Raw genomic sequence first — 22,720 nt, 5'->3', positions numbered from 1 at the left:
AAAGGAACCACGAAGAAGGATCAAGAGTCTTCAAAGCAACACCCCAAAGGAGGAAACGCCGTAGGGGCGACGTTGTTGCCCAGCCCAACTGGGTCTAGGTTTTCGCCCGAAGAGCTCGATCCAGAGGTAGAAGATGCACATGAACACAATGACGCCTCCAAGCAGAAATGTGACGCCCACAGGCACTGCCGATAGCAGTGCAGACCATCACCTCCACGCAGTCGGCCAACGCCGACAGCACCTCCGCTGACCTGCACACACCTGACGCAGTAGTCGCGCCACCACCACGCAAGACCACCTCAAACCTCGAAGCCTGCAAGAAACAGCAAAACTGGCACCCACCTCGCGCTGCACCACCACGCAGCCACAGACCGTCCTTGCAACACTGCCACACCATCCTGAAACCTGCAGGGGCGAGCTACCGAGCCAATCTGGAATGGAAACTGCAGCCCCAGCCGCACTGCCCGACCACACACGACCACCAGCCAAAGCAACAAGCTGGCATGGCTTCCCACCGCCATGGAAGAGCCGGATCCGGTCACAACTACCCACATCTGACGAGCTGCAGCCGTCGGACCACCGAGTGGGCCGCCAGAAGCCAGCCCGATGTCGAACGTGAGGAGGACACCCAGATCCGTCGGAGAAGAAGGGGGTCACCACCCACACCCGACTCGCCGGAGAGAAGAGCCGACGGAAACCCACTGAGCCCACGCTACCACGCAATGCAGCCAAGGGGCTCGAGCCTCCCCCTCCGAGAGCCACCACAGCCAGGCGAGGAGCACTGTCCGCCGCCGCCATCCGCCGCGGGGTCTTAGCCCAGCGGCATCCTCCGACGACGGCGGCGGGAAGGGAAGGGGGAGGAAGGAGACCGGCGGCACGGTTCTTGACTTCCGGACGTGTTGCCAGAGAGGCGACGCGCAGGACGGGACTGTGCGTCTGGAGATGTTTATGTTATTACGCTCTAGTGGCGAGGCAGAATAAGTTCACGCACCTCTTGTCTACTTTTTTTTGAGTTGGACCTTGTGTCTACTTTATTCAGAATTCCAGTATACTTTTCTGTTTTAATGGTGTATCCTAGAAAAAAGATATTGGTAATATTTTATTTACCTGTCTCATGCATGCCTTTTGAATTAATTCCGTGTTACAAATATACCCTTCAATTCCACTCCACACCTATCGGCTGAATTAGAACCTACAATTTTGACTCTGTATTGAGATATGTACTGGACCATGACCTAGCACGAACCAAGACTTTGAGTTGACGTGATCTTGGAAGGAATTGGTACGCAGCAGGTGACTGAACCCAAATTTTTCTTGATCTCTTCGCACCATTCATGTACTCAGCCGGCCATTCCTAATTAGCTAACAGAGAATGGGCAAGTCGATGGGGAAATAACACGGACCAGGTCACCTTCGTTGATTGGATCGTCACAACTGATTACAATCCATTAACTATGTATACAGTCCATAGACTTCATCCACATGGCATACTTAACTACTATAGTTTAATATATGCACAAGTTGGTGAGTACTATGCTACCTAGTCTATGCATGACATACCATATGACACATGTGGTAAGCAATCCAAACTATTTGAGAGAATTATAGTTCACATGTCATAAGATCATATCTTGTTTCAGACATCTCTCTTGGACCGGTGTTGAATTCTTTGGAATATCCCGGTTTCATATGGCAGCAAGACCACATCAAAAAGCAACGAAGAATTTGTTCAACATTCGGGAAAAAATAAACATGAAGAAACAGAAAGGTTCGAGAATGTTGACTCTAGACTAAAGTCAACCAGGACCAACATTAATTTAAAACGGCCTCATCAGGAAGAAAGATGTCGATCTCTTCCGGCACAAACCACATGTACACACTCGTTTGCTCGCACGTGTGAAATCAAGGAGAGCTGCAAAGTCTGTGATTAGTATACTATACTTTCGAGGTCGTTGTTAGGATCCCTTTTTGGTTATTTGTATCCAAGGTAATGTGATGCATGCATGCATGGGCAAGGGATCGATGCATCGAATCTCCAGGTGGCCACGTTTATCCTACACGTTTAGCACGTGTTGTAGCACATCTGCGTAAAGCATGCACGGATGACACACCTGGAAAATACCTAGAAAATGCAACAACTGATCGAGCTCACCGGCCAGAAGATAGGATTCGATCAGCATTGGCACGATAGACAATAGAGGATCGGTTAGGTGGAACACTGTCCCGCAATTAATTAATGGCCAGCCCCAAGGAAGGGTTCTCGTTAGGCTACAAATGATACCGTGCAAATCTGTTCAATTATTTGTTTTTTTGATAATCATAACCAGCGAACACTTGCTGAAACAGATGGCAATCGCGAATTTTTTTTATGGCAAGTTTAGGTTTCACGAGCATGGCAAGTTTATTTCACGAGAACGGCAATTTTCTGGCGAATACAAAACTGCATTGGAGTTGCCATGCTCACTAACACGATTTTCATGCCATACGCGCTGACTAAAGTTGGGTGGGTTGGTTTTACCATAAGGAACCTACTCATTTGAACAGTTTAGGTCATGTGTGGTATACAGTTGATTTGGCAGACTTGTAACTCGAACATCTAGTCTCCGAGGGGCATCAACGCACCTGCTCAAACCATGTGCCACATGGCACAGCTCCTTGGAGCACAGTGTCACATGGCATGAAGAGGGAAAACCAACGGCACACTATTGTGATTTGTGAAATGTTGAATATATAATTTTACCTGATGTAGGTAAGGATATATTGTACAAACATACATTGAGTTGATTTTCTAAGTTATGTCCACGGTATGAATGCTGCAGCTATGCTTTATCTGTTTAAGTTTCGAATTTTACATGAACATATACTTGTATTCATCCTTTACGTGAAAAAAAAATTGCATGAAAATATGCAGTAAGAAACTTTGATTTTCTGAACTTAAGACATCTTAACCCTCTAGCTTCGTACGATAAAAAATTATGGGGTATAAGTTAAGAAATGCAAATTAAATCATGAACGTATAGGATGGATATACAAGCATGAGCATGTAAAAAATTGAAATGGTATATGACCCATACAAAAAGTAACGAAGTGACCAAGGAACAGTTAGGTCATACTAGTCATGTTTAAGTTTCAAATTTTACATGAACATATTGTATTCATCCTGTACGTGCAAGATTTGTTAAATATTTTTGACAACTTAAAATGCTTTATCGTTGAGAAATCCCTATAGCTGACATGGTCCCAACTTCATCTGCAAATCCCCCCCCCCCCCCCACACACACACAAACGAATAGATTAGTTAGCCCTTGGAAAGGCTTTAACTACTCGCTAGTCAACTTGAGAGGGGGCAGAGCGGTTGAGCCCACCATCAAGGGATATATAGTTCAGCTACAATACTTTGTTTGTTATAGAGGAATGGTTTGGAGTGTCTGCAATGGTACATCGATCAGGGCCTGGAGGGACCCTTGGATTCCATATGGCCTTTCTTTTTGGCCAATCACCTCGAATTAGCTACTCAACTCGAGAGGGGGTTGTGGCACTCTTAGGGGACAATGTCAATTCAGCTTTACAAATAGATTCCTTTTTCTAGAAAGTAGTAGTATCTATAAGGGCATCTTGAACGCGGACCCTCAAACTGCTCACTATCGTTCCAACCAAGATGCCCAGACACAATTTGTCATCAAAAGTGCAATCTCGCATCGGTCTGCCAATGTGCCAAACCTTAAGGAAAACTGCCGGGGGGGGGGGGTGTGCAGGAGTCCGGACCGCCGCCACTTAAGACTCCGACACCCGTGGCCTACTCAAATCCTCCTAGCGGTCCACTTTTCTTCCACTCACCCCCAACTCCCCCTTGCTTTCATTCTCACCCTCCTCGTCCACCACCGCCGATGTACCTCTCTAGCGCAGACCCTCAAACCGCTCACAACCGTTCGAACGAGGCTGCTCAGATGCATATTGCCATCAAACACAGTCCAACATCGGTCCGCCGACGTGGGAAGCTGTTCGTCTTCCGCAAACCGAGGGGGGAGGAGGCTCTGCAGGGTTCCGAACCGCCAGCATGTACGACTCCGACACCCTCGACCCACTCAAATCGTCCTCCCGGTCCACTTTTCTTCCACTCACCCCCAGCTCCCCCTTGCTTTCATTCTCACCCTCCTCGTCCACTACCACCGTTGTACCTCTTCGGTTGCTGGCCATGCATCCTCAGACATCCGCAGCCCCCACCCATGCGCCTGCCTGCCTTGGACTACGCCACCATCCACCCACCCTTCACAGCGAGGTACCATCCGCCTCCTTGCTGATGTCGTCCATGGCAGACACCATGCCCGACAGGTGTTCGATCAAATGTCATTCTGTATTTTTGTTGAACTTCTTGTTGTTTTCTAGAGTAAGCATGATGGCGTGGTACTCGGTGATCAAGAATGAGTTGTTGTGTGAAAGCGCGGTTGACTAGCTCCATGGTGGGTGGCACGTTAATTACATTCCGAGCCAAAGCTAGCCTTTCTTTTCTTTCTTTTCCAATTCGAGAGTCACGCATGCAACGTAGTAAAAGTAAGTCATGTACGTACCCATGGTGGTTTCCTAGCTCGCGTTAGTCAAAACAAGGTAACCAGTTGGGTCAGCATGGATCCACTCACTGGATTATGAAATGGAGTGGATCAACTAATTAAGCACGTGATGGTAAAAAGTATGCGTCTAGTCAAACAAACCCACTCGAGTAGTACTTTGCTATGGCTGATTCGCAATAGTATGCACAAACCAGAGTACTCAAAAATCTCGTGCGAGATATAGAAACTGGAGAGAATTCCTTATTTGACCCTTTTTTAAAATTTGCTTTCTTATTTGATCCAAAATAAAATTTTCTACCCTATTTGACATCTAAATTAAATTTTTGTTCTTTATATGACATTTCCGTCCATTTTAAAAACTAACGGTGTTAAATGTGAGGTGAAAAGACCGTTTTGCCCCTAAGTGCAAAGCCAGCCACAAACAAGCACACGGATAGCTTGATTGATTCTTGTACGCGCTTGACAAATTTTCTAATAGTGGTACACGTGCGTACAGGTGAATGCCTTGGCTAGCTTCAACTGGATCGATTAGATCGATTGTTTCTTGATAGAATCGCACGGCTTTATGCCTGCCTCTCAGTCCGGGCGAGCATCTGTTCTCCGGCCGCTTGGTTGGCTGCCGTCGCTCCCAGCTACCGGGCCGTCTGCGTGCTGTACCGTTGCTCGTGGCTAGCAGCATGCGTTCTCGTCGTCCTCGCTTGCCTGTCTAGTGCGTGTTGTATGGCTGCCAGTATGCATCATGTACTACTACAATATTTATTTTCAGGATTTATTATGCGCATCGTACTAGTACTCCTAAGACCAGTTAGTTAGAAGAATTAGTAGTATGTGTAATACTCCCTCTGTAAACTAATATAAGAGCGTTTAAATCATCATTTTAGTGATCTAAACGCTCTTATACTATTTTATGGAGGGAGTACTTTGGAACATGCGTTCAGCCTCGAAGCCGTCGAGGCTGTATATGTCGACATTATGGTATGTCCATGGCCTCACTCGCGAGCTCGGACGTCACTGTGCTATATGACTACCGCTAGCCCATCTTTAATTGTGACTGCCATGGATCGCATGTGATGCCGGTGCCGTGCACGTGGAGCCATGTCTGCATGGACGCTCAAGGAATCTGCCTCGGCGCCGTGGGCCGTCCACTTCACAGGTGCACTCGCACGTGATGAAGTAATTAAAATATGGTATATGACATTGTACTTATTCTCAAAAAAGTTACTATACTGATCATAGATATGCTAGCTAAAGTTCTATGAATGTTTTGTACGTACACACACATATTAGTTTATCTAAGGAACAAAATATTAGAGCATACATATGCATGCACAACATCCATTGAACATCCCTAAAACATGGGTGAACTCATTTTTTTTACACAATGCACTATGGGTAAAATGGTATTTTCACCTCACACTTGACACTGTTAGTGTCTAAAATGAATGGAAGTGTCGTATAAGGAACACAATTTACTTTAAGTGTCAAATAGGGAGGAAAATTTATTTTGGGTCAAATAGGAAAGCAAATTTTAAAAAAGGGCCAAATAAGGAATTCTCTCTAGAAACTGTGCGAGGGCAAAGATAGTGCGGACGGTGGACACTGGACAGGAACCTTGGAGAAGAGGCCTTTTACGGTGCATCATTACGGTGGAAATTGCGGATCCAAGCTTTGCATGCCGTGGGCGTATGCATCAACGGGCAGGATCGACCCATCAAGATGAAGGTGACGGTCACGCCGCCGTAGGCAGCAAGGAGAATGCCGGAGATGGATGGAAGCCGATTCATGCAGGCGTGCGTTCACACGGCCGCCGGTGTTGAACCTCCAGGCAGATTCATGTATCCAACACACATCGTTTTCGCCGCCGCCGGCGGCGCTTGCCTAGGTCAGTCGCCGGTGTAATTTTATATTAACCGCGAATTAGTTAATCTGTTTGCATTCGTCTCTGCTCGGCTTTACGCAGCTATTTTCTGTGCGTGTCTATGTTGCCAACCCGGCCACGGAAATCTACTCTATTCCTTGGATGGCTGCCAGTTAAATTATACTACAGAGCAACATACGTACGCGATCGCGACCCGATCATCTGATGCGTATATACTTTAACAGATAATGATGTGTACTGGCCGTCGGCCGTTTGCTTCGCAAATAACTAAAGAAGACCACTACCAGCATGCGGAGGTAATCATACTCTCTCGATCAGTACGGCTCTGCTCTAAAGGCTAGCCGGATAGCCTCCTAAGATTTCCCTAATTAAGCCCCGGCCTCGTCCTGTACCTCCATTTGTGAGCACGAGAAGCTTGTGATTATCATGACACGGCGCCCCAGCTTTTCACGCACATGCTGCTAGGAGAGCAACTAGTGCTCCTATAGTTTCCGCACAGCTTAATTATCACAATCTGTGGAGATTACTTTATGCTCCATGCATGTCTTGCATATCACATGCCGTTGGACTATTCAAGAGCAGGTCTCTCGCAAGGATTAATTGGTCGAATCCAATGTTGTCATGATGCATGCCAAGTCTCTCCGTAGCAGTATGCTTTTCTCTGCCAGAATTCAGAATTGTACAATTCCAACCACCAATACAACCATGAGACATGCATTGAGACGACCAGAATGTAACGGGCGAAACAGGTAAGAAGCATTTGAAGATTGCTTCGACTTTTCTTAACGTTGGTTGGCTAGCTAGCTAGGCACCTTCAGTTCCTGGACGGTGGATTTTTCGTGCTGACTTTTTCATACGTACGTACACTTTGGGTCAGTTTCAACGCTACGTACGCTGCTAGTAGAGTAGTAGTATCGAGCTGGTGACCCTTTGATAGCTACTAGATGACCAGTTGCGCCTATGACGCAAAAAGCGAGATCAAGCCCATGCACCTGTGACTGATTTAGAACCAACTTCATGGATACTTATATCCCATTAATTACAATATACTCCCTCCGTCCTAAAATTCTTGTCTTAGATTTGTCTAAATACGGATGTATCTAATTACGTTTTAGTGTTAGATACATCCGTATCTAGACGAATCTAACACAAGAATTTTGGGACGGAGAGAGTAGATGATACCATGATAGACTAAAAGGAAGTAATAAGATTGCTTGATAATAGCATACATTGGTTTACCCGTTGTGCCGATGGTGCAAAGGGCGAGAGGGAACCAAGCAAGAGTGTTTAGAGGATATTTAGATACGATGTTCAAACATAGTGTTATATATTCCATTGCATGGTACCAAGATGGCTGAAAACAAAGTCATGAGACCAATTCATGATAGAAAGCAAGCTGGATTACATAGCTCCATCTGCATTTGTATTTCCACACCAATTTAAAAAGATGCTTCATCTACTTTATATTATGAAGTACTGGAGCTGAAAGGATAAGGTGACGCAGAGCACATTATATGGTCGAGAAAAGTAGTGCATGACCTAGGTCTTGAACCTGAGCTATATTATGAGATGATGGCAGTGGTTGCTCATGACGCTATCAAAGGGAGTGCACGATGATATGAGTTCTCCCGCCAATTCCTCAAAGACAAATGCATATGACACTCCTCCTTTCATATTTGCGATGTCAAAGAACTGAGTCCAGCTTCTTGTGATTGTATGATAAGCCGAGCAATGACGATGGCAGGTCTGTTTCCAGCTTTGATCAGCAAATTAGTATGCTCTCCATGCATGTGCCCCTTGAGATATTCTTGTGTGAAGTGAGTGGAAAAGTACTGCAATAGATATTAAGCATGGTTAAGATGCAGCTATGAAGATTCATAAAAAGGAGAAAGGACGGGAACAGAATACCATTTGTTGACCACTTGTTGCGAACATCTTGTTCATGGTACAGACATAGTAGGAAGAGAAATTTTGTTTCCGTCTAGTATTAAGCCGTTCAGAGTGTCAACATGCTGTTTGTATAGTGTTACCTCATTCCCAAACAAGAAAATAGTAGCTCAGCTCATCTATGTACCCATGAATGCGGACATCTATTTAATTTGAAGGCTAATTTAATTATCATGCCTAAATGTGGTATAAATGGGGCGACACCGTTAGCTTCTTACCACGGATAATGCATTTTCCATCATCCAGAGTGATCCTCATGCGTGCATATTCAGTTACTGGGCAATATGATGCCAAATCTACACAGAGAAAAAAAATGGCTATTACTTCATACCTCCTACACATCCAGAGTGATCCTCCTGTGTGCATATTCAGTTACTGTGTCACAAAATAACATGATGCCAAATGATAAGCATGTATGAGGAAAATTAAAATGTTCAATAAAGATTTCTCTAAAGGGCATATGATGCAAACTTTGAGAACAACAGGATTTCCAAGTTCCAACTCGCTGGAACTGTAGTCGCACACATGAACATACTATGCTTCAAGTACCAGAAAGACAGTAGAACACATGGAAACAAACATGTGGATACCAATCGCTTATTCAGGCACAGAGTAAGAAGCCTATACGCAATAATGAACGGTGGTCTGATTAAAGAAGATCAGGTGTTGGGGAAAATATACCTTGTCGTCGCTGAAATTTCACTTGGAGGCATCTGTGGCGACTTGATGTGGCATGCATGAAATCTTCTTTGGTAATAGGCAAGTAAAAGTCACATTTTAGTTTTGAAGCAAGCAGACAAAGTCTGTGAATATATACTATAGTCCATGCAAAGCAGACAAGATCCACGTATTAGCAATTTATTAAAACAGGAAAAAAAATCAGCATATACATTTCCACGCATTAACATCTAACCAACTAAAAACCAGAGAGAGGAAATCGAAAACTTCTATTTTTAGGCCTGACAACATTGTCACCAAAGACTGGGAAGCATGGATTGCATGCGCCAATTAAAATTTACCAGGCAAAAAATAAGACATATCATTTTCCATCAACACTTATATACCAGTTAAAAAGCATGATCCATCATGGTCTTAGTAGTAAACAACTCGGATAGAAGCATAGGCTAATGTGAGTCAGTTACACATGCCGCAAAAGCATCCTAAAGACGGATGTTTTTCACACAAGCTACATTAGTAGAGAAACTATTGCTCAGCTTTGTAAACCGTAACCAGAAAAAGGAAAGAGAAGCCTATGAAAAATTGCACAGGAGCACATATTAACAGAAGGAATATCCGACTAAAATATAAAATCCTATAACTTAGTCCTAGAATCCTTTCGTACAAGGAGTGAAGAAATGTTTGTAGTCTCAAGAGCCTCGTCGGTGCGAAATCTTTCAACTATTTTGTTACCCGTGTCAATATCCCTCAGTTCCAGAGGCTGCAATCAAGAGTCAAGAATAAATCAGATTGGTGATTAAACAAATGACAAATTTAAGCTCCAGTTAAGTCAAGCATATATAAAAAAACATGCCCCTGAACTTAATTTTCGTCATTTGGGGGATGTATAGCATGGAACTGCAGATATGCCAATGGGGAGTTCTAATTCAGAGCACCTCTAAATAAAGTGTGTAGTAAGAAATGATAGCAGTATTTATACTCAGGGTCGCCGGAGACATGCATCGAAGGAAATATGTGCATTGTACCACCATATTTCTTGGCTGACTCAACCAAGTCACATACTTTCTCCTGCTACCGACGTCTGTGTTACTACAAGGGGAAGAAAAAAGTTCAAGTATTACCACTCCACTTTCAGTATATATACGGTGCCAACAACTTGGCATAGAACCTAATGTTTTGCTGTGAGTTCATGGATCGGCCATTGGGAGAATATTACAGGGTGGAGGCATAAGGAGAATAATCAAATAGCAAGACTGTACAAGAAAATAAGCTGCAACTTGCAACTCATGAAATTCTGTTTAAATTTATAGGTCATATTAGATGCATAGGAAGCACAGGTAAATACAGAAGTTCAGCTTCAAGCCACTCATCAAATATGGGGGACCTCCCTTGCTATGCCCAGACCAACAAAAATTGAACTGTCGATACAACTGGACTGACAAAATGAACTATTGAAAGGGAAACCTACTATTTTTTTGCAGAACATTTTCAATTTGACAATGCAAAAAGTAGTAAACACCACAAGATGTGATTTTTTTCCCATTCCTCAATCGAGAGTAACGATCAACAACCAGCTCATGTTGCAAATATATTTCAATTGAACAAAGCAGGCTACATCCAGCAATAACTTGACCTAAGTTTCTACTTGTGACCTTTTATAGTGCTTGTTTATGCCATGAACAATAAGGAGTGGAAATTAATATATCCCGAACCAATATTTCGAAATTTGTAGAGGCCAAGTAATTCATTAATCTAATGTTTCCTGGTGAGACACACCATTCATCCATAGCAGGTTAGGCAAGCAAGCTTAACTAACCTACTGCAATGGCCGCTGCTGCACCACGAGCGTCGGGGAAGACGTCCAGGGAAGAAGGCGGCGGCGCGAGAGGCCGTGGGGCCGGAGGGTCGAGGAGCAGAGGAGGCTGGAGATGCTGAACGGCGCGGACTCGAATGGGGCTCGAGGAAGGGAAGGATTGGTCCTTTGTGCGCTAGGTTTTCGGGACGCATTAGTGCCTTTCGTGCTGGACAAAATAACTTGCAAATCAAAATCTGTATAACTTTACTCCTGAGCCTGGCCAACATTAATTAGCATGGCCCCTTTTGCTCATATTTGTACATTTAGTCGGCAAACCTTTCCGAAATTGTATCTGAAAGAAACTGCTACTATCTTTTGCTTGTTCTCGCAAAGAATTAAATCCATAGTATGCCAAGAAGCTATGGAAAATTTGCAATTGCTTCAAAGAATATAATACATTGCAGAAATAAAATACTCTATCAGAGAGTTGGCAGGCGAGGTAGTGGGGACAGAGCAAGAACTAACTTTGAGAGGAGATGGGCAGACTCTTGCGTCGTGCCCTGGCTGACCCCTACGCTTACGCCATGCCTCATGTATCCATTCCTCATTCCTCTGTGCTGTGATAGAAATTCAGAATGGCAAATAAAAGTATTCTTAGATTGCAGCCTTCATTTCTTATCCTTTAGTAGGCACATTTGATTCTGAAGGAAGAAGATGGGAAATATGCATATAGCAAGGAATAGTAAAAAGATGTTCTTTCAAACTTGCATGGCTATTTGTTTTTTCTGTAAACATGCCAATCTACTGCCATCTCGCTGGCCTTAATTTCTTACCTTTTCATAGATGCAAATTTGATTTTGAGCAAGTAGAGAAGCAATATACGATAGCATACATCAAGAAATAGTAGATGAATGTTCTTTCTTTTCAGCCTTAATTCTTTTCAGCATATATACGACCATCGTTTTTTCCTGTAAATACACTGATGTACTACCATCTCACTGCAAATTATGTATTGTGCAAAGGAAAAATCATTTTACTTTTCAGCATATATATACGATCATACGGTAGTCACACATATAAGCAGCACCACGAAAACAGACACACAAACACGACACCCGGAAAAACCAGGAATACAAAGGAATTAACACGATAATAAGCAGTAAACAATATAGGGTAGAAAAGTGCAGCGCTTAGGGAAGAAGGACAAGGACAAACCTAAAAAACTATCAAAGGGATGAAACAGTAATCTGAGAGGGTGAGGCGGCATGGTGCAGATTTGGTTTTCTGAAATAAAGCATTGGCAATTAACAAAAAAAATCGTCACACAAGGCCAGATATATGAATGACCAACATATTAAAATCTCCTTAAAGCTTGCAAGCCAGTAGTAATATAGGTAGGAACGATGTATTCCCCGTCACATTGAGGGAGGAAAGGGGAAACACATGGTCTGTGAGGAGATTAGGAGAACGAACAACTATAAGGACCAACGGATCTGACACGTACCTCAACCAGCTTGCCGGCGGCGCCGCCTCCATGACGAACCACGACGGCCTCCTCCATCTCCCCTGCTCCTTGCAACCCGTTGCTTCTTGTCCTCGGCACCTATCTCCCCTGCTCCTTGCAACAATGGCGACATGGGAGAGAGAGAGGAGGAGGAGAGGTGGCAGCGCAAAGATCTGCGCCCGATCCAGAATCACGGCACGCGGCGCGTGATGCCGGCGACCTGCACCGGATCCGGCTGGGCCGAGAAGTGCCGCAGCCGCTGTTGTACCTCGAGCGCCGGGGAGAGAAGGCAAGGGAGAGGAGATATTTTCACGGGTGGCCGCTGGGTGCAAACGAGGACGGTAAAAAAAACACCCTGCCAACCCACGATCGATTCGCCCTGCTTTTCACCCGGACAGAAGCACGCACACACCGGCCGCTGCGAGGCTGGCCCATGTGTCAGTCGCTTACTCGGAGTACAGAAAAACGAGCGACCGGATGTTTACTATCATGATGAAAGGTACGATGTCGCTGGCCAGCGAGGCAAATCGAGTGTTTAGGATGAATTTGAAACGCAGATGGCGCTAGAATAGCGGGTTGGGTAGCTGGGTTTAGGAAGAGTATGCAATAGCCTCTTCCACTGGACATGAATGGAAGATTTGAAACGGCTTTCTCATGGATTTGGCGACCTGCATGCGTATGGAGGTCAAGCTAAGCTGATTTGGGAAGTCAACGGCGTTGACCTAACGCAGCCAAAATCTGAAACACGAAAGGCAGCAGGAGATGCGGTTGACCTATCCCCGCGTCGTGAGAGATAGGGGATACAGGGGGAGGACTCAATGGGATCGGCTGCGGTCCCTCAGCCGGCGCGGGTGGTGGAGTGGGCCGTGGCCATTGTCGTCGATGGTGGAGTGGAGGTAGGCTCCACTTCTCACGTTCCGGTGGCCGGCCGGCGACTTGTCGGCTACGTTCTTTTGCAAACTTTTCCCGGTGAGATTCATGAATGCAAGTGATAAACGAGTCATTTGCTCCTGGTGGCCTCTTTGCTAGCTAGCTACTCCTCACGTGAGTTGGAGCAAATAGAACGGTTCCTTTGTCTGAGCTATCTAGATTACTAGTCGGTCAATTATCTGTCCACTAGGCCATTAGTAGATGACAAGACTGAGGCCTAACCATCAAGCACGTGCTCACGTAAAAGTATTCACTAGTATTTCGCAACCACTGTGGCTAGGCAGAATGGCTATACATCGCTCATTCGTGTGGTCCATGGATGGACGAGCACACGAAGAACCACGCCGTAAACGAATCTGATCCGTGTCCGAGATCCTGACGAAGACTTGTTAGCTTCTTTGGGACCGATGATGTGGATAGAGCAGACTGAGGGTCAAGCCATAAAAGCATCTACAGCCAGATTTTGCAAATCCGATCACTCAAACACTCACGGACTCGCCCAAACAGTGATCAGTCACGCCTCAAATTAGCCACTTTGCATCCGCTTTTCTCATATTTCATCCTCTAAATCCATGCAAAGCATGCAAAAAGAAATCATACGTACTACATCTACGTACTACCCTAACTACTATTCATTGTCGAAGATGTCCACGGCGATGGTGCCGGGTGCCGGCTGGCCGAGCGGGTAGGAGTGCTCCGGCTCATCCTCCTCCTGCTTGACCTGTTGTGCCTCCATCTCCTGCCGGTGATACCGTCTGGCCTCCACAACCGACTCCGACCAAAGGGAATCGAGGATGACCGGCTGCTCTGCCTGCAGATCCCTGTCGCCTGCGTCCCCAACATCATCCTCCTCCGGCTCATCCTCATCCTCCTCCTGCTCAAAGTCCTCCTCCTCCACCTCCTTCTCCTCCTCCTCCGGATTCACTGCACCCGGAGGTAGCCCCGCGGCGATTCGGGCTTCGCGCCTAGCCCGGATCTGCTCAAGGAGCTCGAGTCGGCGCTCCAAAGTCAAAAATGGCTCACTCCTCACCCGGCGGCATGGGGGCATGGCTACTAGGCAGATGGGTAGAGTGGAAAGTGACGGCGACGGCGGACGGGAAGAGAAAAATGTGGATGGATGGTAGGGTTTCGGTGCCACCGGTCGGACTTAAATAGCCGGGCTAGGCACTACGCGGCCCGCCAAAGCTGCGCCATGCGGCGCCACCGGTCCAATGGAGTAGATGAGCTTTGGACCGCTGGGTTTTTGGGTGTTTGAGGCCCTGACAGCCCCGGACACCTCCCATATTTGTGCTGGATATGAGGGGTGCCGGTCAGCCCGGGCGTTTGAGGCCCGTTTGAGGCGTCCGTCTGGGTCAAAAAAACGTGACAGGTCAGCGACCGGGCAACTCGCCCGGATGTTTGAAGAGGGTTTGAGGCGCCCGGCTGTAAATGCTCTAAAAGAGCGGAATTCATAAATTTTGAATGTTTGGATTTTAAGCATGGCAATCCGAACACTTTTCATGGCAACTTTAGTTAGGGTGGATAGGAGTTACCAAGAAAGAAGGAAGACACAACACATTGCCCGCACGCGTCGGCTGTGGATATTAATTTTTCTAGTCGGCACTTGGTTAATCTAGGAGAGTGATAGGCGCCGGCCCAAATTTTGGCCGGTCGTAGCCCAGGCGTTGGATGTGTCCACGCATGGCCGATAGATCTGGGCTCCTCCTCTAGTCTTCTCTCCCAAAAACAAATTTGACGACGCCTGCGAAGAGCAGGAGCAACGGCGCCACTGGCATTCTCATGGATGAGTGAACGACCAACCTCGAAGCACCGCCACTTCGCCGCCGGTTACCACCGGTTCGTCGCCGGTCGCCGCTCTCGCCTGTGGTCGGTGCCTACCAAGCGTTTCTCGCCGGCTTCACGCATGCAACACAGGAGCGCTTGCAGGTTGCAGTAAGAAAATGCCATGGGTCGCAGCTCCGGTTAGCGACGAGGTGCAGCTCCGGTGGTGGCGGTCGCCGGTCGCAGCGCTCCATGGACGAGTTCGCGGTGTACCTTCCTTAGTTTCTGGTTGCGGCAAAACCGCCTGCCAGTCGTAGCAAACACGAACAACGGTTGCAGCAAAAAAGCAGCTCCTATCATTGCCGCTCGCCATTGCCAGCTCGCCGTTCTCTCGTCGAAGCTTTTTCAGAAGCGGGTTGAAGATTTCTCGTAGTGGATTGCAGCTTTACTCCGATTTCCGTCGCCGGTCGCCACCAAAAAGAATGGTGGTAACAAATTATATCGCCGGTCATAGTAAAAAATGACCGCGGTTGCAGCAAAAAATGTGGTCACCGCCATCGCATGTTTAGCATCACCATTAATGATGTAGCAATTCTCGATGATGGTAGTAGCAAACATTTATGACGGGTGCAACAAAAACATGTCTCGCCATAGAACCAATGCAGCTCACGCGCTACAGGCTGCAACTTGTCTTGTTGCAGGCTGTAGCAAATTGCAATGATGGTTGTAGCACTTTCACAATACAGGGAGAGGAGAGGGAGGGGTCAAGTTCGAGAACGCCCCTCATGGCAGCACCTGGGGGGAGGGTGTAGCAGCATCTATGGGGGATTGTAGCAAAACATGATGATGGTTGTTGCAGTTTCAGAGGTGGAGAGGGAGGAGATCAGGAGAGGGACGGCCAAGCTGGAGAACGCCCCTCCTAGTAGCACTTGGGGTAGGCATGGAGTTGTGCTCTAGCTGGGGAAGAAAAGGGGGAGGGACGAGTGCAGGAGAGAGCTACATAGAAGAGATAAGAGACAAATGCGCCATACAGTGTGTGGGCCAGAAAAACGTATGAGTACGCGAGTGTGCTGTCTTCCTGGTCTTAGGATCCAGTTGGACCGCGTGGCCCGCGCGCGTCCGGCACAACGGTTCGGCCGGCGCGCCGGGTGGAAACGTTTCCCGTTAATCTATGGGTATAAACCCCCCCCCCCTCCCAAAAAAACCTATAGGTATACCAACATATCATCAAGTCACACACAAAAGGTGATCAGCTTGGTAAGCTATTAATGAATTTTTTTTGCAATCAAGTCACGAAAATCTTACGGGTAAAGCAAGTTTTTTAATCCACTTGGCCCCCCAAGGTGAGACTGACACGGATGGGTCGCAACGTTGTATGACACAAGGAGAATGGTATTCAGACTTTAGACAGATGCCGGTCCTTAACATCAAGATAGATTCAACCCGTGTCAGTTTCACCCTTCTTTTCCCTGTCGGCGGCAGCGCACAGGAGGCGCCTATCTTGGTGGACGCCGGCCGATCAAGACAATCCATGTCCTTAGGGCATTTCTAACCGATCACAAATACAACCATAAGGGAGTAAAATTATCGGTTTACTCCCTTACGGTGGACCTAGCCGATCCACTAAAAACGTCAATGGAGTATAATTTTTACTCAAATCCCTATCCTCCTAAGATTTTCCTAAATATACTTCATCGTGCGGTGGCCAAGTAAAACTCCCTCTCACCCTCCCGCGCTGCATTGCCTCCAACCCCGCCGCCGCCACCAATGACCTCCCAGCCAACCAGAATGGATAGCCAAGCCCCCCACTCCCAGCACTCACCCCGCCAGACACCGGCGCCATATTTTCGCCGCCAAAAATCACCCACGCCTCGCCGCCGGTGCCAAAAAAAGCTTGGGGATGACAAAAAACCACCGGGTCCAAGCGCCGCTTCCAACCGCGCCAATGGTGTTCGGGGTGGCCACCGCGTCTCTGGAAAAAACACGCCGCCCTCCCACTGCACCTACCGGAGGCAAACGGGCTCGAAAGCCGACAATGGCGGCGCTGGCGCTCGCCGAGGCGGCCGCCAAGAAGAAGATGAAGAAGACCACAGCGGCAACTCCGGCTGCCCCTACGATGACTGCTCCGGTGCGAGCGGCGGCCGCGGCCGGCAACAAAATATGCGACCGCCAAGTGCTCGATGAAATGCCAACAAGGTAAAATAAAACCTCGCGTCCCGTTGGTATTCGATAGTGATTGTTCGTGATCGGTAGTGATTGTTTATAGTGCTTGCTTTGACATTGTAGAGCGGAGATGAACACGGCCGAATTCCTTGCATCGTTGGAGTCCTCGGCCACCGTTGGCCTTGATGATCTCAAGTATTCGTTTTGGGATCATTCGTCCGCCCAAGACACGGAGGAGGCTATGGAGGAGGTCCAAGAGGTGGTGGCGGAGGAGGAGGTGGTGGAGGTGACCGAAGCAAGCACCAAGGTCCCAAGGTGCCACTCCCAAAACTATAACCAAAAGGAGCATAGTGCGCTCTGCGACGTTTGGTGCGCCATCTTCAGGGATGCAACGATCGGAACGGATCAAACCAACACCATGTTTTGGGAGAGGATTTCCGATCACTACAACAAATCCGTGGACGTGTGATCAAGCCGTACACAAGGTTCGCTTGGGCATCGTTGGAGCACCATCCATGATCAATGCAACCGATGGTCCGGTTGCATCGACCAAGAAAGAAGAGGAATGCATTCGGTGGCACTTACAAGGATGAACATGCGGCAATAATCAAGGCTAACAAGGTGTTGGCGACCGAACGCAAAGAAGACAAGATGGCGAGGTGGAATGAGCTCAAGGCCTTCGAGGATGAGAAGTGGAAGACCAAGTTGGCGGCCGAAGAGAGAAAGTTGAAGGTCGAGGAGCGTAGGCTTGCACTTGGGAAGGAGAGGATTCGTGATGCGAACAAGGTCGAAGAGTGTCCCATGATGTTCATGAATTCAAACACAATGGATGAAACTGCAAGAAAGTATTGGGAGAAGCTCACTCGTGGAGAAATCTTGGAATCTCTTCGGAATGTTGGTGGTGGCCGAGGGGGTGGTGGTGGTGGTGGCCTAGAGGATGTCGAGGTTGATTTCTTTGCCAATGACGTCGTTTGAGTGGTGGTGGCCGAGACGGTGGTGGTGCATGCCAAAGATTGGCTCAATCCACAACATATACATGCTATATTTGTGATGATTTTGAATCAAACATTGTGTTTGAAGTGATGTCTTTCGGGTGAATTTCGCATGTTTAAATTTGAAAAACGTGGTGATGAAACTTTATGTTATAACAATTATTGCTACCCATGCTTTAATTTGAATAATTTAAAGATATAGGAGTATATTGTGTAGAGATTGTGTTTGTGCGGCTAGTATTCAAAACGGCCACAAATTTAATTTTACTTCGCTAACTATAAGGGACCGGCTAGATGCGGCCACCGTTAGTGAAGTAAAATTTTACTCCATTAACTTTACTTCACTAACTTTTAGGGGATCAAAAAGAAATGTCCTTACACAACAGCCAAATTAGTCTTTTTGTTTTGCCCTCTGCTTGCGCACACCGGCATACGGATGTACTTTTGACGATCAAGGAAAGATCATTCGCAGAGATACGGCTGCTACTTTTCCCGCGCGCCCATGCATGCATGCTGTAGTTGGCATAATCCTGGATTTTTTTTTCTTTATTCCCTTGTCCGTGGCAGCGATGAGCAATTTAGGTTTCCCCGATTCAGAAAGAGGTGATGTACATGTTGGTGGCCGTTGGAGCAGTTCTCTCCTTGCGAATATTTGATAGTCATGCATGATGCATGCCAATTCTTCAGAATTTCTTCGGAATTAACCGATGTAAGGGGAGAATATTTCGACGAAGATAGGTAGGAGCATTTCAAGCTCTCTTGGACCATTTTAATTAGCTACAGCTATACGCACCTAAAGTTTCCTTGACGGTTGACTTTTTAGGGCTGACTTCGCTATTGCCATTTATGGTTTATCCATTCGAAGTCCACCTAATAAATGGTATACATCCGTGCTGCTAGTTGCCGACCCTTCCCTCCGAGAGATACTATGGTCAACGTCAGCCCATGCATGCATGCAAGATTGAAAATTCTGACGGGGTTGACGACCTGCATCACCAATGACCAAAAAATTCATGTAGTCTCGCATGCATGCGTTATTTCCATTCTTGTCAAAGTCAACCACCGGCAGGTTACGGTGCATTTGTTGCTGTGCGCATGCATGCATGCATGTTGTTGTGTCGTTTTGAAAAGGCGGGAATTGACTTGTTGTTCAAAAAGCTAAATAAATCGTCGAAATGGTTTCTATCAGTGTGTGATCACCAGCGTCTCTCTTCATGTGCACGTCTGGTCGAGTTACGGGTCAGAGCAGAAGAGCACAAGCTCTAGCTAGTGGCCGGCCGGACGGCGGCCGGTGCACCCCACTCCACCCTGCTCGGTCGATGGATGTGTTGCCCACGTGCTGAGGCGGCGGTGCGGCGGCCGCCGGCGAAGGAGGAGCGCCATAGCCTGACATCACCCCTGACGTGGCACCGCACCCGGCCTGTCCGGCCCCGGCGGTTTTGCACCCTCGCGGTTGAAGGGGCTGCCGGGCCAAGTCAGACTCCATCTTTTTGCGACTGGGACTGGAACGGATGCGGTCACGGTCGCGTGGACTCGTCGATGGATCTCATCCGATGCGCGAGGCGACGCGACGCGAACTTGGAATAGCCGCCGGGCACATGCACCACGCTCGCGTCCGACCCGGCGGTCGTAGGTCGAGTGGGTCTTGGCCATTGATACGTAGGATCCACTTGAGTTTCTACGGCCAGTCAAGGTCTGCCGACAGAGACACTCCGTGCAATGCAACGTGCTATTAGTAAAAAGTCATATATCCATGCTGGTTTCCTAGCCTAGCCCTAGCGTGAGTCCAAAACAACACGCCTCCTTTTCAACTCGCACGACGAGATAGGTTAAAGTCAGCTGGTGGTTCACTTGTCTACTCACTCGGTTAGTATAAAAACGAACAGATCAATTAAGCACGTGAGTGCCGGAGATAAAGTGCCAAAGCCGAACAACCCCGCCCGTGGAAGAAAAATAGCAAAGAATGGTCCTTTAAAAAAAATAAAAATAACTCCAAGGCAGACCGTCAAAATGCTCGCATACACCTAGACGCAGTTTGTCATCCAATGTGGTACCTTATCGGTTCACGGACTGGTCTAAATGTTCAAAATCCCGCAAACCAGACGTACACAAGGGGGCTTTGGGGGCGTCCGGATCGCTGCCATGTACGTGCCTGCCAACCGAACCCATCCTAAAACCTCCCCTACACCCTCTGCCGTGGGAAGCGGCTGTCGTACGTTCATGACGGACCAGAGCGCTAGCGCTGTATTCATACCAGCCCATAGCGGACGTGTGATGGTGTCCTCGATTAGGGGTTGCTAGCCATGTCAACTCCCAAACATATGGGGCGGGCCAAGGACCTCCAAAGCAACCAACCTGTGGGCCACATTCTTTAAGCCCCAAGAGAATCAACATGAAAACTTCGGAAGACTTGGTGCATACTACAAGACTTAGAAGCGATCTTTAACACGTTTACCTTACAAATAACCAACCTATATGTAACTCTGGGCACCTTCGGTATCTATACAAGTTGAGGGGGTGAGGACCGTAGACGCCAACTCATACACACACGAGCTCATGGAAAAGCGACCTGTACTACGTACCCCCCCCCCCAATCAATACAATCAAAGCAGGACATATGGTGTTATCTCATCGAGAGAGCATAGACCTGGGTAAAACATGTCTCCGTTACCATCGCAGCACGACTACCTGCTCGGGACCCCCTACACAAGATCTGCTGGATTTGACTCCGTCAATGTTACCTCCCACGGGAGTCGGCATTGAAATGGCGCGTCGGCCGAGAGTGCCAACCAGTCTTCGTGCCTGTTCCGATGCTAGAGACGGTTGATCGTGCGGCAACAATCGATGTGGGGTAGAAGGTGCCGATGTCGACTATGGTTGTCGGAGTAAATGGAGTGGTCAGGAAGATGATGATGACGCTGGCGATGAGCTGGTGCTTGACGATAACAAAGGGGGTGGACGGGTGGCGCGGCTCGAGTGAGTGTGCGGCAGCGGCGCCGAGGAAGAAGAGCGGCGGCGGCTAGGTTAGGAGCGTGACGGTGGTGCTCGAAGTAGGCGAGAAAAACCCGACAGCGTGACGAAGACCGGCGCGGACTGTAGTGTTTCTGCGCCTAGGGAGGCGCGCGGCGCATACCATGTAGAAGTCGGCATGCAGGAAAGGTTGAGTGGACCGCATGCCGTGGCACTACGGCCCGAAGGGGCGACGCAGCCGCAGCGCATAGGTTGGCGCGACGACGGGGAAGACCTTAGGGCATCGGCAGGGACCATATGTCATGCTCGCTACGGCCTGATGGGGCGACGCATCGGTAACGCGAGGGTCGTTGCAGCCACGGAGATGACCTAGAATGGACAGCCTCGGGGCGGCGGTGGACCGTAGGGCGGCGCTACAGCCCGAAAAGGCGACGTAGAGGGACTGCGTGGCTCGGTGCATCCATGGGAACGGCCTCGAAACAGCAGCGTGGACCGCGTGCCGCGGTGTCATGGCCCGGAAGGGCGACGCGGCGACGACGGAGTTGGTATAGCCGCGAGGAGAATGACAGGGCGTCGGTGCTGTGGTCCGAGGAGGCGATGCAATGGTAGTCCGTTACTCAATCGATGGAGAGGCGCATAAACTCTATGACGATCTTCATCAAGTTGGACACAGACACGTACGTGCGGTTGATCAAACTTGACGACGTGCATCTGGTCGCCGGAGGACACGAGCTGTGCAAGGAGGCTGAGCAACGCAGCCTCCACCTGCACCGTACGCAGCAAGTAAAGGAGCAACAACGTGCACACAACCAGCACAGGACGCGGCTATGCTGGCCATGCTATGTGGTCGATGGCCAGTGCGGACGCGCGAGCAGAAAACCACGGCCGTGCCAGGCGCGTGGGTGGTCGATGGTCACGAGGCGAGGGCGAGAGGCTAGTACAGGACCGCAACCGCATGAGGCGGCCGCCGTAACAACGCATCGCACGCGCGTAATGGATGGAGCCTGGGCGCCGTGTGGCAGCCGATCCAGCCGAGATGATGCAGTTGTCGATGGAGTGAATGCGCATTGAAGATGACGAATGGCGGCGGGCAACCCTAAAAAAAAAGTACGGATCAAGATGACCAACGTGAGAGAGAAAATCCGGATCAAAGATCGGAAAAATGACTTTCTAGGACAGCCGATCAACACGACCGGCGAACGAATCCTAGCTACGGGCGTCGCGACCCCCGTTAGTGATCATGGAGATCGACCTCCCCAAAGACGGCACGGGCGAAAGCGGCGGGCGGCGGCTTGGATTTGGATCGGTCAGGCTGATACCATGTTAGAAAGGAATAGAGAATAATTGGTGGAATCTTGTTTATTGCTTGAGCCTCGTACTCATAGATATAAGACTACATAATCTTTTGGAGTAAAACAAGTTTGAATACTTTTTAGAGTAGGGTGTTTCGGTGCCCAGGCTCATCTGTATCTGGTTAGAAAAAAATTCAAACCCTTTTTGTGCGGTAGAAAATTTGATGCGTGAGGCACTTCA

The 22,720-nt window shown here is 48.1% G+C and overlaps 1 protein-coding gene across 21 annotated transcripts; it reads right to left on the bottom strand.

Annotated features, from left to right (window-relative positions):
- Positions 1–7,715: 7,715 nt before the first annotated feature.
- Positions 7,716–12,690, bottom strand: LOC125520798. 21 transcript variants are annotated; one of them, XR_007288862.1, is made up of 6 exons: positions 12,372–12,681; positions 12,083–12,151; positions 10,889–11,484; positions 9,076–9,832; positions 8,613–8,690; positions 7,716–8,477 (listed from the first exon to the last, which is right to left on the bottom strand). XR_007288862.1 is itself a non-coding variant. In XM_048685821.1 (4 exons), the coding sequence occupies exons 1-3, from the start codon at positions 12,426–12,428 to the stop codon at positions 10,889–10,891; spliced, it is 354 nt and encodes a 117-aa protein (XP_048541778.1). In that variant the 5' UTR covers positions 12,429–12,685; the 3' UTR covers positions 9,867–10,161. The 21 variants fall into 21 exon arrangements, 4 of the variants coding, with proteins under 4 accessions (XP_048541780.1, XP_048541778.1, XP_048541779.1 ...); XR_007288865.1 differs by having other exon boundaries at positions 7,716–8,279; XR_007288859.1 differs by having other exon boundaries at positions 7,716–9,832; positions 10,889–11,093; positions 11,393–11,479; positions 12,372–12,689.
- Positions 12,691–22,720: the final 10,030 nt, after the last annotated feature.

The sequence above is a fragment of the Triticum urartu genome, chromosome 7 (genome assembly GCF_003073215.2).
Source record: "Triticum urartu cultivar G1812 chromosome 7, Tu2.1, whole genome shotgun sequence".
Classification (NCBI taxonomy): domain Eukaryota; kingdom Viridiplantae; phylum Streptophyta; class Magnoliopsida; order Poales; family Poaceae; genus Triticum; species Triticum urartu.
Note: the sequence above shows the minus strand (reverse complement) of the source record. Positions and strands in the feature narration are given on the sequence as shown.

What these genes read in the sequence shown, in the direction of transcription:
- LOC125520798 (XM_048685821.1), bottom strand. Translation starts at nt 12,428, where the DNA reads ATGGAGGAGGCCGTCGTGGTTCGTCATGGAGGCGGCGCCGCCGGCAAG. An exon ending in CCGCCGGCAAGCTGGTTGAG is followed by an intron (nt 11,485 to 12,371) that starts GTACGTGTCAGA and finishes TTTCTATCACAG; the next exon opens with CACAGAGGAATGAGGAATGG. An exon ending in TCTGCCCATCTCCTCTCAAA is followed by an intron (nt 11,094 to 11,392) that starts GTTAGTTCTTGC and finishes TATTTTGTCCAG; the next exon opens with CACGAAAGGCACTAATGCGT.